Source organism: Pogoniulus pusillus, chromosome 5 (genome assembly GCF_015220805.1).
Source record: "Pogoniulus pusillus isolate bPogPus1 chromosome 5, bPogPus1.pri, whole genome shotgun sequence".
Lineage (NCBI taxonomy): Eukaryota > Metazoa > Chordata > Aves > Piciformes > Lybiidae > Pogoniulus > Pogoniulus pusillus.
Window position 1 is genome coordinate 40173408 of NC_087268.1, and position 19754 is coordinate 40193161.

Genomic DNA, 19754 nt, shown 5'->3' on the forward strand with positions numbered 1-19754 from the left:
ATCTAGAGTAAACCACACAGGAACATGTTCAGATGGGTTTTGAATATCTCCAGAGAAGGAGACCCCACAACCTCTCCAGACAGTCTGTTCCAGTGCTCTGCCACCCTTAAAGCAAAGGAGTTTTTCTTTACGTTTGCATGGAACCTCCTGTGTTCATTGCCCCTTTTCCTGCCATTGGTCACCACAGAGAAGAGTTTAACCCCGTCCTCCTGACACTCATCCTCTAGATATCTATAAGCATTAATGACAGCCCCCTTAGTTTTCTCCAGGCTAAACAGACTCAGCTCCCTTGGCCTTTTCTCACAAGATAGATGTTCCAGTCCTCTAATTATCTGAGTGGCTTTCTGATGGACTTTCCAGTATTTCCTTGTCCTTCTTGAACTTAAGAGTCCAGACCTGGACATAGTATTCCAGATGAAGCCTCACCAGAGAAGAGTAGAGGGGGAGAAGAACCTCCCTTGACCTGCTGGCCACACTCTTCTTAACACACCCCAGAATACCATTGGCATTCTTGGCCATGAGAGCACTGCTGTCCATGAGGATTCTCAGGTCCTTTAGTCCAGAGCTGCTCTCCGGCAGATCAGCCACCAACATGTACTGATAAGGCAGCAAAGTAAGAAGAAAAAGAGTTTTAAAATCTTACTATCTGGCATGCTAGAAGAGTTATCACATCAGCAGCACGCCAAGGCTATCCTTAGAGCTGTAAATCAAAGCAGATGAGGGAGCAACTCCAATTCCAAAGACTAGAAATTAATGTACTGACTTGCATTTCTAGATGAGTTGTCATTCAAAAGCTAGAATTATCTGAGAGAGAGCTCCTTGGAACAGCATAGGACAGATTCAAAAACATAGCTAACAATTAAGGAGCATGGAAAATTATAGGCCTAGCACTCCAGCTCAGTCTCTGGTTCTCTTAGCCACCAGTACAGGAAAGCAAAATAAACTCACTCCTGGTCTGAAGCTTAAAAGCAGAGACAAAAGTGCTCCTTCCACGGAGCACCCTGCTTGTTGCTACAGTGCACTTCAGGACCAGAATACTGTGCACAACTGTGAAGACAAAGAAGAGTGAAAAACAGCTTACATGCCAAAGTAATGTGGCTATCTATATATGCACCTAAGCATTTCATGTCATAGTGCAACGGTTTTCAGCCTGTGGCTACAATCACCCAGGAGTCCATGAACCATTTGTACAAGTAAGTTCACTGATATGGTACTACTTTCCCCACCTATAACCTTTTCAAATGAATTTGCACCATCAGTAGACAGCCTTTCAGGGTCCTTGAATGCCCCCAGACAAAAATGACAGTAATTGGGAGCATCTGTTCACCTGGGAAATATCAATGTGAAGATCTGATGGCCAAGGACAAATGAATTACCTGTGAGAGATGTTAAGATATCTGCATAATTCACAATGGCATTAGGCAGGCACCTCCTTCTAAGTAAGCATCTTGCTAGTTTGGAACAGAAAAGTTAGATGTTAACACCTATGGTATCAACAGATTCAAAAATACTCGTTTGTGTTAATTATTTTAGCTACTTAATCCTTTCATGCTACTTTGTTGTCAAGTGAACAAGTTCCATTTTCAAGTAATTACTTAACAAGCAGTGGCTAATGAATTAATTCTGAGAGTGCTGAGGTAGTTAACTTTCAGTTTAACTCTCAGCAGAATACAACAGTCTGGGGACTCGAGTTCAGGATTTTTCTTCTCCTACAGCATCCTAAATAGAAGAAAAACAAAGGGAAAATAACCAAACAAAATAATCCCAACACAACACCAGAACTAGAACACATACAACCAATTTACCTCACAGCTCTACCTATATGGAAAATCAGTCATTTCAGTGCAACTAGCACCAGTATTAACTGACACCTCAGGGATTTGTTCCCTGAGCTCAAGAAAATGCTGAACAGTTTCCTCAGTAACCTTCTATCACTTCTCCTGGCTAAGCTGTGTGTATGTAATCTTCCCTGTAATGAAAGGTAAGCAGTACAGATCTGCAATGCTCTGTGGGAGTGACCTTTCCACTGAAAGGCATCTACCTGCTCAAAGGCCTGTCATGAAAGAGATACAAAAAGAAATGGTGACAGCAAGATCCAGCTTATGTTAAACAAACAAAAAGATTACCTTGTGTTGTGCCAAGGGAGGCTTAGATTTGGTATCAGGAAAAATTTCTTAATGGAAAATGTGGTCGGGCATTGAAATGAACTGCCAGGGAGTGATGGAATCACCACCTCCAGAGGTGTTCAAAAAACATAAGAACATAGCACCTTGGGACAGAGTTTAACAGCAATGAGTGTGTTATGGTCAATGGTTGGGCTTGATGATCTTGGAGGTCTTTTCCAACTGCAATGATTCTATGGTTCTATAACTCTAAGAAGAGCAATACAGTTTGACTTCACAGAAGACAGCTTGAAAACAAAGCTTTTGTACAGCTGGAGTGAATCCAGAAGGTTTTCACAAACCTGGGGGTACTGGTAGATAGTAGCTAAAGATGAGCCAGCAGTGTGCCCAGGTGGCCAGGAGAGCCAATGGCATCCTGGCCTGCATCAGGAACAGTGTGGCCAGTAGGACAAGGGAGGTTATTCTGCCCCTGTACTCAGCACTGGTCAGGCCACACCTTGAGTACTGTGTCCAGTTCTGGGCCCCTCGATTCAAGGGAGATATTGAGGTGCTGGAAGATGTCCAGAGAAGGGCAACAAAGCTGGTGAGGGGCCTGGAACACAAACCCTATGAGGAGAGGCTGAGGGAGCTGGGGGTGTTTAGCCTGGAGAAGAAGAGGCTCAGGGGTGACCTCATTGCTGTCTACAACTACCTGAAGGGAGGTTGTAGGCAGGTCGGGGGTGGCCTCTTCTCCCAGACAACCAGCAATAGAACAAGGGGACACAGTCTCAAGTTGTGCTGGGGAAAGTATAAGCTGGATGTTAGGAGGAAGTTCTTCCCAGAGAGAGTGATTGGCATTGGAATGGGCTGCCCAGGGAGGTGGTAGAGGCACCATCCCTGGAGGTGTTGAAGAAAAGCCTGGCTGAGGCACTTAGTGCCATGGTATAGTTGACTGGACAAGGCTGGGTGCTAGGTTGGCCTGGATGATCTTGGAGGTCTCTTCCAACCTGGTTGATTCTATGATTCTAAGACTTTCAGGGGGAGATTGTTGAATTTTTTGAAGCAGTTGCAGTTATGAAGGTCTCTTCTGTTCACAAAGCCTGCTCTCCTGCAGCCTGATATTTCTGCCCTGCTCTGAGATTGCCAATATTGCAGAGCTGAATGTGTTGTGACACAGTAAGCCATTTCAAGTGTCTGCTTTCCACCTGAACTTTATTTCTAGAATCTTCCATAGTCTTTCAACATGCACATAACCCCAAGTTAAATTTTGACATGAAGTAAAAAACTAGGACAATATGAAAGGTTTAATGAACTGTAGAACATCAGTGAGCCTATTACATTGTCTCTCAATGTAAAAAATGACTGCTGCCTTGTTTCTTTTGCAAGCCCTCAGATATGGCTGGAAATGTCCTTTTACCACACAGACTTCTTAAAGGAAAGGGAAAAAAAAAAGATCCTAAAACACAGTTGTCCTGAGTCTTTACAGTTAGCATTTGCTTAAGGACCATAAGCAATTTGCCCACTATTGGCCTTGCCTTTAGCAAAGAGGTGGACTGGACTACCTCCCAAGGTCCCTTCCAATCCACATCACACTGTGAATGAGAATTTGAGTGCTTTTGTGAAAAGCATTGTCTTTTGCCAGCCACCAATGTTTGTCCCTAAGTGAAAAGGTGTTTCTGAATTACTCTGGACCATTTAAGGGCCCAAAACACCGAGCTACATTAATTTCTGGTTGCAGTGTTAACCTCTGTGAATCCAGGGTTAGAAAGTATTTTGAGGTTCTTTTATACCTTCTTGTTAAGATTTAATAAAGCATTCTCCTTTCTCATCACTTCACATGTGTTTAACTTAATTCTGCAAAATGCCATTTATTTTCATTCTCTTCACCAAAACTGAACAGATCTGAGACTCATTTCAATAGACAGTGCTCTCAGAGGAAACCTCCAGATCACACTGCTGCATAATGGAACACAATTTATTTCCAGTAACTCCCATCAATCCAAGACAACGCACAGTGGTTCCTGCCAACAATCAGAAGGGGAAGGTGTTCCCCTAACTTTACAGTCACTCCAGATCCAGTATCAGCTGCTCTGCTCAAATGTGCTTCTTGTTAGAGACCAGAAAGAGCACTCTCTAACCAAATACTATGAGGAGCTATACAACTTGTCTATACAAAGATGGATTTTTATAAGGAAGGATAAAACTGAGAAGTTAGATGGGGGCAGGATGACAGGAATAAAACTGAGAACTTGCACCAGGTAATGAAGAAATGTGGAAAGTCATTTAAGAACAGAAGATGTCCTCTTTTGTGCACAAAGAACCAGACTCCGAATACTAAGCAACATCTGAAGTTTCCTCCTAAAACCTCTGCTAAGGACCATGAAAAATGAAGTGACAACTGGTGGCCGCTCATCAGGATCCACCAGGGCAAATTGTGCCTGACAAGTTTAGTGGCCTTTATGGTGGGGCAAGTGCTGATGGGCAAGGGAAGAGCAACTGATGTCATCTATCTGGACTTGTGCAAAGCATTCAATACTGTTCCCCACGACATCTTGGTCTTTAAATTGGAATGACCTGGATTTGATGGGTGGACCACTTGGTGCATAAGGAATTGGCTTTATGATCACACTCAAAGAGTGACAGTCAGTGGCTCAATGTCTAAGTGGAAACAAGTTACAAGTGGTGATCCTGAGGAGTCAGTACTGGCACCGGTGCTGCTGACATCTTTGTTGGCAACATAGAGAGTGGGATCAAGTGCAGCCTCAACAAGTTTGGCTGTGTGGTGTGGTTGACATACTGAAGGGAAGGAATGCCTTCCAGAGGCACCCTGACAGTCTTGAGTGGTGAGACAGTGCCAACCTTACGAAGTTCAATGAGGCCAAGTGCAAGGTCCTGCAGCTGGGTCAGGATAACCCCAAGCACAAATACAAACTGGGTGGAGGTCAGACAGAGAACAGTCCTGAGAAGGATGTCTTGGGAGTGCTGGCCAGTGAGAAGTTCAACACAACCTGGCAATGTGCAATTGTGGCCCAGAAATCCAGCTGCCCCCTGGGTTGTATCAAAAGAAGTGTGGCCAGCAGGTTGAGCAAGGTGATCTGTCACATCTACTCCTCTCTGGTGAGACTCCACCTGGAGTAGTGTGTCCAGATCTGGAGACCCCAACACAAAGAGGATATGGAACTGTTTGAGTGGGGCCAAAGGAGAGCCACAAAGATAAGCAGAGCACCTCTCCTATGAAGACAGGCAAAGAGAGATGGGATTGTTGAGCCTGGAGACAAGAAGGTTCTGGGACCTTACAGCAGCCTTTCAAAATCTGATGGGGGCCTGCAGAATAGCTGGAGAGGCACTTTTTACAGAGGCATGTAGTGACAGCACAAGGGGCAATGGCTTCAAGATGGAAGAAAGTACTTTTAGATTAGACATCAGGATGAAAGTCTTCACCCTGAGAGTGGTGAGGCACTGGAACAAGTTCCCCAAAGAAGTTTTCAAAGCTGCAAGCCTGGAAGCATTCAAGGCCAGGATGGATAGAGCCTTATCCTGATCTCATGGGAGCTGTTCCTGTCCATGGCAGGGGGTAGAACTAGATGATCTTTAACGCTCCTTTCAACCCAAACCATTCCATGATTCTATGATCTACACACAAACACTATCCACTATTTACTAAATGGAGAGTCTTGAAAATAAATTCTGCAGGAACTGTTTGAAGGCAACAAGAGAACAGGACTGGAATTACAAAAGGAAGGCAAACTGAATTAAAAAAACCCAAAGGACTCCAGTTCCAATCAGAAAACAATGTGAGAAAGCAACAGTGAAAGAAATGAGGAGGAAAAAGAAATGCCTCCTGCTGTGTGAATATTTGCATCTGCCAACAGGCCATCAAAAAGCAAATTGGCACCAAGTCATAACTCACCATTTGCTATTTATATTCTGGCAGCGCTCTGTTTGTGCAATTTCTATCACTCAAAGCTTCCTTTTTGGGGATGGGGGGGGATAAGAAGAAGAGGAGATACTGTAATCTGCTTCTGCTATTGCTGTTTGTATTCACCCAGTTATCTGGTACTTGATGCATGCCTCATGCACCACTTTTTATTTGAGAATTCACATATTTAACCAAGAGTAATTTTAAGACACCAGTCTTATTCCAGTGAGTACAAAGGCTTTGGCAGACATTTTGAGCCATGTGTTTTATGTGATTTATGCATTGGCATGCAAAAGGCAACGTTTAGTTGTGTATGTGTACTGTGATCACAGCTTGTAAGAGCATCTCCTCAGAGCAGTGGAGGCAAGTTTATAGGTAAGAACCCTACTATGAAGTCTTCCTGAAAGCTTTCAAACATGGGAATCGGTGCACCCTATTAGATGTACCAAAACTAGGCAAATGCTTTCCTTGCCTCATCCTGACTGTGGTGTGTTTCCAGCTTATTTTACGCTGGTCAAATTCCACTTTCAAGGCACAAATTATCTTAGGTAAAATTTGGGCAAATCATACCACTGGCAGAGTTTGGGTACAGGTAAGAATTAAGACTATGCCATTGCAGAAACCATCCTCAGTTCTCCAGTGCAGACAGACTTTAAAAGCCACGGGTACTTTTCTCCCCTATACAGCACAACATATGACTCGTAATACAAAGACCTCATACCCCACTGAGGTGAAAGAAAACAGTTGAAGACCCAGGAGTACACCCAATACAAAGTAATATTCTTGAGCATTTTAAGGGTTGGAGGATTTAATACTGTTTTTTCCTCTCTCTCTGTTACCTCTGTAGCTGTGTATTTCCACAGCTGCTTCACCCAAGTCTGAACAACTTGGGTACTGGTCCAGCCTATTCTGTTCCCTCCACTCTATTGCACCCACACCAGCATCTATTCAATTTTGTAGCAAGATTGTGTTTGCAGCTATACTGGTGAAAAGCAGGGTTTTTCATGCAGAGTTGCCCCCATGGGCTGCCATGCCACACCATGGAGCCAGGGAAGCTCCCAGCCAGCGCAGTGGGGTGAGTGGGACTGTCACCTCCAGTAGCTGATAAGTGCTCTGCTGGCTGAGCAACCAAGGCATTCTGCAGAAGCAGAGAGGAGGAAAGGGCTGAGAACCTTAAGGTTTAAGAAAACAGAAAGCACATGTGATGACCCCTGACAAACATGCAGACACAAATCTCAGTGCGAAAAAGAGAAGAGGAGGCTCAGGGGAGACCTTATTGCTGTCTACAACTGCCTGAGGGGAGGTTGTGGCCAGGAGGAGGTTGCTCTCTTCTCTCAGGTGGCCAGCACCAGAACAAGAGGACACAGCCTCAGGCTGTGCCAGGGGAGATTTAGGCTGGAGGTGAGGAGAAAGTTCTTCACTGAGAGAGTCATTGGACACTGGAATGGGCTGCCCGGGGAGGTGGTGGAGTCGCTGTCCCTGGAGCTGTTCAAGGCAGGATTGGACGTGGCACTTGGTGCCATGGTCTAGCCTTGAGCTCTGTGGTAAAGGGTTGGACTTCGTGATCTGTGAGGTCTCTTCCAATCTTGGTGATACTGTGAAAATTAATACCCCAAGCTAAAAGGCAAAGCAAGGTTGGGTGCAGAGTGAGGAATCCACATCAGACAAAAATTTGGACAAAGGCATTTTGACAAATTGTGTTAGCACCAGACAAAAACTCCTGACAGGTGACCATATTCAACTGAGAATGAACTGAAAGGGAAGCAAATGGACAATTTATAACCATTTGCTATTCTTTCATCCTGCACTGCTTAAGCCTTTGTTTACACAGATAGCTTTCCGCTCTGTCCAAAATGATGGAAGAAAGCAACTGCAAAGGGGTGTATTCCACAATAAGAGTCTTCATCTTTCAAACAGGTGAGAGCACAAGTTACAGGGAGAATAGCTTTTACTTGCAGTTACTAAAATGCACAGTGCTGTGATTCACTTTTCGTCACGCTGTGTGATACAACCATATACCAGTAGTGCTTTACATATGAGCCCATGTTTTCTGATCCCTTGCTCAGTGTAACCCATGTGTGCTCTGAAAAGTCTGCAGTCTAGCGTCAGATTGCACTCCTGGCAAAGCATTGCACTGTTGCTGCATTTCTTTAGCTATAGACAACACACATTTCATTCAAGAGGAGGGGAAAGACAGCCATTTTCTCCCAGAAGCTTATCCTGATCATTTATTATGTCCCTCTAGAGCATACAGCCAGAAGCACAGACAACTGATTTTTGTATAAAGCTTAAGGAAAGTAACTTGCACTTGACCACTTTGTGCTTAAGTAAATTATGGCACGCATGTGCACCTTGGCAGCACAGCACCAACAAACTGTTCCTTGACACTATACTTCCTTTGGCAACTCCTCTGTTAAAACAAGGACAAAGAAAAGCAGCACCACGACAGGTATAATTCACTCACCCCAGCACATCTGAGCTAGACAGCATTGACAGCCTGTTATGGGGTGCAGGGAAGACTCACATATCACTCTGGCATGGTTGTGAACAAGTTAGGTGCCTAAATGATAAATGAAGTCTAAGCTATTGCCCTATGCTTCCCTTATAGGGATATACAATCACCTCCAGAGAGCAATTAATCTCCTCCTAGAATACATGTTCAAAGCAGGCATGATGAACAGCCTGTTGAAGGCACCATGTTTTCACCCTGTGAAGGAAGTGATTAGCTGAGGCTTTGACATCTAGTTTCAAAATCTTTTAAGGTGGAAGGTACGAAGCATACTCAAGGAAGAAAGCAAGCAGTTTGGCTCCCCTTCTTCCTCTGACCAGAGGCAGAACATCTCTTCTATTGCCCAAACAAGAAGAAAATAGAGCAGAATCAGCCACCACGTCTGCCACTAGCTGGCTGTGCACTGAAGTGGGGAGATAGCAAACGTCTCCCACCGTTCCTTGGACAGCTGTCACCTCCAAATAGGGTGGCCAAGGGGAACACCTTGTAGCTGAGGAGGGAGCCCATGCTCCTCTCACAGAGCAGCAATGTGGCCTCGCCAGTACTGTGCAAACCAACGTACGGGCACAGCCATGGTTACCAAAATTTGCAGCATGGTTCCACTGACCCCCTCAGTCAGAGCAGCAGTGCTCAGAAATGCTCATGCACTGTCTCTTCATCCACAGCTGCTCTTCCCTCTGCCAGCTCTGTCCTCCACTTTGTGCCAGCTTATGCACTGGCACATGACTTGGTGAGTCAGCTGAACAGAGAGAGGTGAAAAGGCATTATTTGAGAAGCTTTCCTTGATTACAAGTTAGGCTAATTCATTCAGGAAAATTACATTCATTTCCTGGTTATCTTCAAATGCATCAATCCAGTCTGAAAATGGACTGGATCTGTCGGCACTTACAATTATACCCCCACTAATTCTGCTCATTGTAGGGAGTATCACAACAAAGAAATCAGCAGCTTAAACAGCCTGCTGCCTCAGGTCACAGAAATCTGCTTGTGGAGTCTTCCCCCATGTTGAAAAGCATGTAAATTACTAACACAAGTCACCAAAATTCCTCGCCTTCCAACAAGGACGTTCTAATCATTCATTGGCAAAACCCACACTTTGTTGAGTATCCACTAATAAACCTCTGTGAAAAGTGCAATTGATGTGTGTCAGGGGAAAAAAAGCACTTTTCTCCCTATAATTTCAGAAGATACAGCAGGGTTAGTGTGACAATTTAAAATGGTGCAAATATTTAAATGCTTGATATTCATTGGGAATAGCCTGACAGTGATGGCCAAATAATGTCAGGCATGAGAAGAAAAGAAAGTCTCAGACTGATGAATAACTGACATTTGACCTGCTGTTCACTTCCTAAGCTGGAAAGAAAATGCAGCTCATATTGAATTGAAGTTGAAGCTGGCTAGCAAAGCAGAAAACACTGTTTCATGTTTCTGTATTGCCTTACTGTCCAATTCTCTGTTTATAAAATTGTTTTATTCACTGGTTATTATTGCATAGTGAGGAGAAGGGTGAATACCTAGAACAGAGCCTTTACCATAACCCATAAGTGTTACAGAATATAATTGAAACATTTCTAAAACCTTGGCTGAAATTTCAAATTGAATAGAGTAACACAATGCTTATGCAAATTTGTAACAAAGCTCATGTGATCTTTACATTGTTAAGTACTGGTATTTTCTAATATTAAGCTTTTTTTCTGGCACACTACACCAGCCTGAAGTTGGTGGGGAGCACACTTCAGAGAAGGCCATTTTATGGCTACACAAGCAAACTAAATCAGCCAAACAAACAAAATCCAACCAACAACAAAAACCAAACAACAAACAGCTAAACAAAACCCCCACAAACACAAAACAAAACACACAAAAAATGCCCAACCCCCAAAACATTAGCCCTAAAAAACAGAGCCCCAACAGGATTATGAAATTCTTCTCTTGACGTTTTGGACTTGAGACACAGAAATTCCCTGCCAAGGTACCACATCCAAACACCAGTGGAAGATAAAAGCTTGTAGACCAAGACCATTTGGTCTTCATTATCTTCCTTCTCAGATAACCCAAAGATGAGGAAGCTTTTCTCTTCTGAGATAAAGGCAAACCGAAATGAAATGTTTACCACCATTATTTACTAAGGATTATACTCTTGCCCTGCTTTCTATTAAGAGACTCCTGCTGCTTAAGAAACCCGGTGTTAATCCTTCAAAGCAGATGACATTTTCCAACTCTGCATATTTCTCAAGGCTTGAACACATTCAGAGGGAAAGTTTACATAAGACACAAAACAGATGTTTAATAAACTTGAGTAATCTGACAGGCAAGTATGTTTTGGTCTTTCCAAGATAGCCACAAAAAGGAAGCAGCTATTTTCTTCTAGACACAATAAAGAGGACTTTGATTTGGTTTTAATTAAAGAGAGTGGATCATAATCAAAAGACAAACCCTTACCTCCTATGATACACTTTGATGCTAATAAAAAGGAAACAACTCTGAGTTTATACTTAGCATCAGCAGTATCATTCCAGTCACAGCAATATCATTCACCCAAAGAGTAAGATGTTATCAGGAAGAAGCATCATCCCAACGTTAAACCTGGTCTGAGTCTCAAAATCACCCCATCAGTCCAACACAAACATCAGTCATGTCTTCAGCTTTACTAGAAAGTAACAATACTGACTTTTCCCTGCTTTGGAGTAGTTTAAAGGCCAATTACTTCTGGCATTGAAACAACAATAAAAGTAAATATAACATAAATTACATAGACACTAAACACTAAAAGGTTTTCCTTCCCAGAATGATCTGCAGATGGTTGCATCAGCTGTTTTTACTCTTCCTTAAAAACTGTATTACTTCTTTATTTAATCTGGTTTGAATCTAGAGGGAAGACTCTATTAACACAAACATAAGGAAATTCATTAGGTTTAACTATGATTTTAAGGACTCAATCCCATTCTCCTCCAACTAAGTTAGATGAGCCACGTAGAAATAAAACCACAGAGCAGTATCAAGCAGAACTGTACACCACACTCTCCTATAACATGTACAATGACTGTGTAGGGTTTTGAAAGTCTTCCAGTAGAAGTGTCATCCTTTCAAAATGCCTAAGGTCTACCTATTCAATTATCATTATGTGTACAAGGGTGACAAAAAAATGTTCTTCCTTCACATTAGTCAGTTTAAAGCTACTGTCCTCTTGCCTAGAAGAAAAAGAGATTATATTTGATCATTCTATCACATAGTCATGAATCAGCCAAACACAAGCTGAAACAGACCACATATTTTGAACCTCTGCAATCTTGAGTTCACATATTTAACTAATTTCTAAGTAAATGCAGCCAAACTGGAAATTAGAAACAAAAAGCAGGACATAAAAGCCTACTCCACACTTGCATGCAACCTGTCCATCAAGCCAACACTGTGTCAAACAGCTGCAATTGCTGAATGATCATGAACTTTGAAGTCACAGCCTGATTTTCAGGCACCATTCACCTACAGCTGTGGCTGAAGTCAGCTCTTGTCCAAGAGTTCACAACAGACTCAAATGAAAAGTATGGAAATTCAGTCATAGAAAACTTGATGAAAGTTAATCTACATAATTTATCTTCTCTGTGCAGGATTAACAAAAATGTTCTTGAAAAGACAATTCATGAATTCTACACTTTCTTTGTATAGAATCAACCAGGTTGGAAGAGACCTCCAAGATCAGCCAGTCCAACCTATCCCCTAGCCCTAGCCAGTCAAATAGACCATGGCACTAAGTGCCTCAGCCAGACTTTGCTTCAACACCTCCAGGGATGGTGCCTCCACCACCTCCCTGGGCAGTCCATTCCAATGCCAATCACTCTCTCTGCCAACAACTTCCTCCTAACATCCAGCCCAGACCTTCCCCAGCACAGCTTGAGGCTGTGTCCTCTTGTTCTATTGCTGGTTGCCTGAGAGAAGAGACCACCCCCCACCTGGCTACAATGTCCCTTCAGGTAGTTGCAGACAGCAATGAGGTCCCCCCTGAGCCTCCTCTTCTCCAGGCTAAACACCCCCAGCTCCCTCAGCCTCTCCTCATAGGGTTTGTATTCCAGGCCCCTCACCAGCTTTGTTGCCCTTCTCTGGACACACAAGAAGTGAAAGCAATTTATCTTTTGACTGAAAGCAGCAATGACCACATTTTTTCCAGTCTCCCCCAAGCATCTGTATTTGCTTGGAGTCATGCAACCAGTTAAATGGATGTATGTAAAAGATCTAGGGTCATCTATTCAAACTTTCTTTGGCTTTTTAGAATATAGGAATCTTTGTAAATTCTGAAATGAAGTATTTTTTGTGAACAGCAAACAGCATAGAACATTGTGCTCTTCCCTTTTACAACACTGCATTTGCAAAGATTGATGAAAAGGCTTTCACTGCAGCTTCTGCTTTTCAAGGTTCCCATACAAACCCTTTTCATGTATTTTATGGAGTTCTTTCTGGATAAAAAAATTAATTTGTGTGCTCATATGAAGCCATGTGGATCTCTTGTTTGTTTCTCTGGAGAGGGATTTTCTTTTGGCTTGTGAGAAGCTAATAAAATGAGCTGAACATGGTATGATGATATAGCATCAAAACACTAACACCAAAAGAAACCACTTTCCTTTAGAAGGAAAAATTACACAAGAGTTCCATCATTTTTAAACAGCCCAAAGAGCAGCAACACTGGAAGGGGAATGGAAAGAGGTCAAGTTTTATTCCTGCTTTTGCCATATAAAGAACAGATAAATAAATTTGAAGGATTTTGCTGTAATTAAAAAGTCATCTGCATATAGAATCATAGAATCAGTCAGGGCTGGAAGGGACCACAAGCATCATCTAGTTCCAACCCCCCTTCCATGGCCAGGGACACCCTACCCTACATCAGGCTGGCCACAGCCTCAGCCAGCCTGGCCTTAAACACCTCCCTGGGCAACCCATTCCAGCCGCTCACCACTCTCATGCTCAACAACTTCCTCCTCATGTCCAGCCTGAACCTACCCAACCTCCAGCTTTGCTCCATTCCCCCTACTCCTGTCACTGCCTGGCAGCCTATGTCCCTCCCCAGCTTTTTTGCAGGCCCCCTTCACATACTGGAAAGCCACAAGAAGGTCACCTCAGAGCCTCCTCTTCTCTAGACTGAACAGCCCCAACTCTTTCAGTCCTCATAGCAGAGCTGCTCCAGCCCTCTGATCATCCTCGTGGCCCTTCTCTGGACATGCTCCAGCATCTCCACATCCTTCCTGTAATGGGGGCTTCAGAACTGGATACAGTACTCCAGGTAGGGTCTCACCAGAGCAGAGTTAAGAGGGAGAATCACCTCCCTCACCCTGCTGGCCACACTTCTCCTAATGCAGCCCAGGATCTAGTTGGCTTTCTGGGCTGCAAGTGCACACTGCTGGCTCATGTTGAGTTTCTCGTCCAACAGAATCCCCAAGTCCCTCTCCTCAGGGTTGCTCTCCAGCCACTCACTGCTCAGCCTGGATTTGTGAGGTAGGTATACACACCTGTATGTGTGAGGTATACACACCTGTATTTGGTGTGAGAAATGGGATTGCCTAAATTCAAAGGTATTGAAACTCAAAGTGGAAGATAATTCTAAAACAAAACCAAACTTGTATTAACAAATCTTGTACTAAAAAAAACAATCTAGCAATACCCACAGCTCACACACACAAAAGCTCTCAGAAACCACAACCCCGAAACAAAACAAAACCCACATAAAACACCACTCTGATAAGATCTTTTCCCATTTTTACCTAATGAGAAAACAAACTGTAGGAGTAGCAAGGAAGGCTTAGACAGATGGACAGTCCCAACTACCTCCCCCAAATTCAGAAATAAGTAGTGTATCTGTTTCTATTTTTCACACAGACTTCAAAAGCAAATAAACTGGATGGAATTAAACTTTACAGCATCCTACACATTATAAGCAGCAACAAAACTACTCAAGTTTTGGCCCATTTGCTGATGAAGAAAAATTAAATTTCTGAAAATGTAGGAAAAAAACCCTTCTCAGTTTATACATGTGTTGTATTTGGAAGGTCATTTCTATAACCATGGCAGCTAAACTTTTGGAAAGGCTAGTTCCAACCTTCAAACATGCAAGAGGCCTTTAATTCTACACTGAAAAGAAAGCCCACAGACGTGCTTAGGCATGTATGTTTAACATCCTCTGCCCACAGCCACACTTGCTGCTCCTAAAATATTTTGTTGAAATGGTGTCACTTTCTTTCTCTGTGTATACTGCACCAATCTGGCTAAAAACAACAAGCTCCTTTATAAATAGGAGCGTGGGTTTTCCAACATGAATAAACATCTCAACTTAGATGTATTGTGTTCTTCAGTTTTGGGAGAGAGGATCAAAAACCTAATGCCTTTTAGAGCAAACTCAAAATTATAGGTATTGGTCCTCTTGACTATGCATACCTTGAAGACAAATGGCTTTAGGAATCTGCTCTAAAGACTTCATAACCATCCTGCAAATTTCTTTCCAAAATTTGACTTCAAAACCAACTGGGCCTTCCTTGAACACGGGCAGTTATGAAATAAAAATACTCAGAGAAGAATCATATTGAAGTGGTCTAAGCAGAATTATTTAGACACCCAGATCCTCCAGGGGTTGTTGAAGTCTGAAAACAAAAAAGTAATCTTAATGTCTTCTAATACTGAAGAAGTTTCCTCAAAATCCCAGAAGCAAAGCTGGAATTAAATGGGTGCACTACATCCACAGGTTACTTACGTTTGCTTCTAAACAATGTAATGAAAGGGATCTGATCTCAAAACGGTTCCTACCAAGTGTCTGTTAAATAGAACTATGAACTACTAACTGAATATCATTTCCAAAGCATGATGAAGTAGCAGTTGTGGAGGAGAAAAAAATAAGTTGTCTCTGGGATAATAGGGGTATTTATACCATGTAAGACAAGCAGCACATTGTCACATTAACATTTGATAATTTAATCTAGATCTAGGCTTTTAAACAGTGACGATTACCTACAGACCACTAATTTCAGTCTCTCCGCTGTGGATATTGGATAGAGATTCTGAAGGGCACAAACACATCACAAGCTGCTACATACAGGAGCACACTTGATGACAGTTCAGCTCACTCAAACTGGCTGTCCAGAGAGCTTACTTTTTACCACAACAAAATCCGAGACTGAACACAAACAGCAGCAGAGGGCAGACCAAAAAGCATGAGCAGGTAACACACAGAAAACAAAACTTTATAAACACCTTTTTTTTTTTTCCCTAAAGAGGATCTTCCTGATTAGATTCCTTTATCTTTAATAGAGGCATACTATTTTTTCAGTGACCATAAAGACTTTCACAGAGCACTACATGCTTAAGATCTGTGTATCTTGCTGGTAATCCTCCGTTTCACAGAAGGGCAAACTGACCCAATGAAGGTGTGGAAGTTACTATAGATGCATAAAATGCAAATAACAAAGGATGAAATTTGAACTTCAGCTTCCTATTCACTGAACCCTGAGAAATAGTTGAGAAATATACATTCCAGTACACTTTCATAACAGCAACAGTGTTCAACCACCTTACGCATTCATTGCCTAAGCACGGCATGCAAAATCATTAGTGGGTGCTAACAGCTAGACAGCTTACAACAGAATCAGTCTTTGTACCAAAACTAATTCTTCTGGTCACACACAAGCAGTGGTGACTCCATTTCCTTGGCAAATACAAACTGAGACTCATTTCAACAGGGTATAAAAAGCTCTTTATATGACATTGCTTTGATTCCTTGCTTGCACCCAAGGTGCAGGAGAGCACTTGGTGCCTGTATGTGATACAAATCAGGGAAAGCTTTGATATGTTATTATCCTAAGGACTTGCCAGAGGAATATTTAATAAAAAACCTGTAGATCTATACAGCTTACTGGATCAAGAGCAAAACAGAACCAAGGTAATGTAGTGACTGTTCAGAAAGCAGAGGAAACCAATGATGTAATATTTGAAGGGGAGGGGGGGGAAGAAAAAACACAAAACCAAACCACAACACAGAAACCTCCAAAAACCACCAAACACCAAGGACTTTCACCTCTTCTGAAGCTGCTCAAACAGAATAATAACTGTAATTCACAGTTCACTTGACTTTTTAATGTCATTCTATTGCACCATCATCTATCTGATGCTGATATAACAGCCACTTTCTCTGAAACGTGAAGCCATTAGCCAAAAAACCTCAGCTGACATCAAAAAAGAGAAGTGGTTTGAAATCATGTGTTTGTAGGAATGCCTGAATAATCTTTATTCACTCAAATCTCTAGGTGCTTACCGGAACGTCAAAAGTTTCTTGTGTGTCATCCAGCATTTGAATTTTGATGGAGATGAGTTTTCCTGGAGGTGTCACAGGTGGTTTCTGTCCATGCTCCAAGGTACTGATCCCAGCATTTTCCTGAGCTCCTAACCGGGATCCTGCTGTTGGTCTCTGTTCTGTTTCACCCATGTTTAGGGAAATATGTTTCTTATACCTGATAAAAGAATAAGGAGAAAAGAAGGCCACGTCACTAATAAATGAAGAGTTTAGCATGCAAGCATTATGGTATATATATACCTGCAGCTAATAAACCACAGAACCATTAACACATAGTAACAACCATTATGATTATTTTTAACTTTTCTGATGTCCCATATGAAGACAAGAAAAACAGGCAAATGTTATACTTTCCAAAGCATGCAGGCTCATCAACTGCTGAGAATAAAGCTGATAGACTGGCTACAGTACTGCTTCATGGGAAAATAATCCTGTTCCCATGGAAAGGGCAAGACCACCACATTGGAAGCAGAGCATGACAGGATCCAGGTTTCAATTAATTATGCAAATTTCTATGTGTTTATGAATGAGGCTGTTATCAGCCACAACCAGGGCTTCCAGAAAAGGCATGAAAGCTTCTTGTAGGCCCCCTTCAGGTACTGGGAGGTTGTTGTTAAGTCCTAAAAAGGGAGTATCATAGAATCAGCCAGGTTGGAAGAGACCTCCAAGATCATCCAGTCCAACCTAGCACCCAGCCCTAGCCAGTCAACTAGACCATGGCACTAAGTGCCTCATCCTCATTCAGGCTTTTCTTGAAGATCTCCAGGGACGGTAACTCCACCACCTCCCTGGGCAGCCCACTCCAATGCCAATCACTCTCTCTGTGAAGAACTTCTTCCTAACATCCAGCCCAGACCTCCCCCGGCACAACTTGAGACTTTAAAAAAAATAGAAAAATAACACAACTCCCCTCCCAGAAACCTGAGTCCCCAGGAGGGGCTCTCAAACCACCCCAATACCTCCCCTTGCCCTCTCAACCTTACTCAGTTCTCAGAAAGAAGAGAGGTGCAGCCAAGAGGTTAGGGAGCAAGATTAGTGGGAGCAAGGTTAATGAGATGTGACCAGGTCTGAAGGCAAAGGCAGAATGAAAGACTAAAATGGAGAATGTTTTACTTCTTCTTCCCAGAGTTCTCAACGAGACTGTGAGAGAAGGAGACACAATTGTTTTTCATTTCACTGCCATTATCTAGTTCTTTTACCAAAACATCCCAGCTTGCTTCAAACTAGCACAGTCCCCTTGTCCTGTTGCTGGTTGCCTGGCAGAAGAGACCAACCCCCACCTGGCTACAGTGTCCCTTCAGGTAGCTGTAGACAGCAATGAGGTCACTCCTGAGCCTTCTCTTCTCCAGGCTAAACATCCCCAGCCCCCTCAGCCTCTCCTCATAGGACTTGTAGAGCTACTACAGCAATTCAGTGCCATTTTTTCATTAACTGGCACATTTTTGAACTTTCTATTTTAATTCAAGGGCCAATTCGTTTTACTTTTCAATGTTGCACGTCACACCAGAATTGGATTTCACTTTCCTTCCCTGCTTTTTGATGGTCTAGTTGAGTTTCTGATGAAACCTGCTACTACTATTTATCTTTCTTGGTAACTGCATTTTCATTCTGCATGACTTTTATATGCTGATCAATGACCATTAAAAATCCATGTAACACACAGAAAGAATGGAACTTTCCAGCTGAACAGAGGCACAAGAAAAAGACTGCTAATCATTGCCTGGCTTTTACTCTGAGGTTACAATCACTGAGAAGCCTGTGGGAAAAATAGGAAGCTCAAGACAGCCCATGTATTAGTGAATGCATCACCACTTCTACACTGTACTATAAAGCACCGTGCCAAGTAATAAGACACCAGTTCCCTCCATAAAGATGGAATAAAAACAGTCCTGTCTTGGGCAGGTAATACTATTTACCAATACATTACTCTTCCATGTCCTGACTAATCTGTTCCCTCAAGAAGCTTGGAGAGTAAAATAAAAATAGAACAGCACTTTGAATAAAAGTTAGACCACACCTTGAGTACTGTGTTCAGTTCTGGGCCCCCCAGTTTAGAAGGGACACTGAGATGCTTGAGCGTGTCCAGAGAAGGGTGACGAGGCTGGGGAGAGGCCTTGAGCACAGCCCTACGAGGAGAGGCTGAGGGAGCTGGGATTGGTTAGCCTGGAGAAGAGGAGGCTCAGGGGTGACCTTATTGCTGTCTACAACTAGCTGAGGGGTGGTTGTGGCCAGGAGGAGGTTGCTCTCTTCTCTCAGGTGGCCAGCACCAGAATGAGAGGACACAGCCTCAGGCTGCACCAGGGGAGATTTAGGCTGGAGGTGAGGAGAAAGTTCTTCACTGAGAGAGTCATTGGACACTGGAATGGGCTGCCCGGGGAGGTGGTGGAGTCGCCGTCCCTGGGGCTGTTCAAGGCAGGACTGGAGGTGGCACTTGGTGCCATGGTCTAGCCTTGAGCTCTGTGGTAAAGGGTTGGACTTGATGATCTGTGAGGTCTCTTCCAACCCTGATGATACTGTGATACTGTGAAATGTTAGCAGAGAAAGAAGAGGATAAAAAATTAGGGATCACACACTTCTACATGCAGCTTAACCAGCACAAGTTGAAGAGAACAAAAAAAAGGCAAACTTTTTGCAATCAATCCATCAGCACTACCCTAGGAACTCATCAGGTTTGGAGAGATGCTAGTGAAACCTACCCAAGTGTATTGTAATCTAAAAACTTCAGACAAATCAATTCAATGTATTTTATTATTTCAAATTAAATCTTGTTTATGAGACAGGAACTGCCAACAGGAACTGCACTGCCAAGAGCTGGAGGCAGGAATTCCAGAAGAAAAGACACCAAGCTCTGTATAGCAAGACTGAAGGCCTACTTACAAATAAGTATGACTTTCTTCT

The 19754-nt window shown here is 42.9% G+C and overlaps 1 protein-coding gene across 6 annotated transcripts in view; it reads right to left on the reverse strand.

The window, feature by feature from the left end:
- The window catches only part of FARP1 (FERM, ARH/RhoGEF and pleckstrin domain protein 1), a 257460-nt gene that overhangs the window by 188368 nt on the left and 49338 nt on the right, over window positions 1–19754 (reverse strand). For all 6 annotated transcript variants that reach the window (XM_064143856.1, XM_064143858.1, XM_064143857.1 and 3 more), the window contains one exon: window positions 16818–17013. In XM_064143856.1, coding sequence (XP_063999926.1) covers window positions 16818–16988 — 171 coding nt within the window. In that variant the 5' untranslated portion in view covers window positions 16989–17013. The remainder of the gene's footprint in view (window positions 1–16817; window positions 17014–19754) is intronic.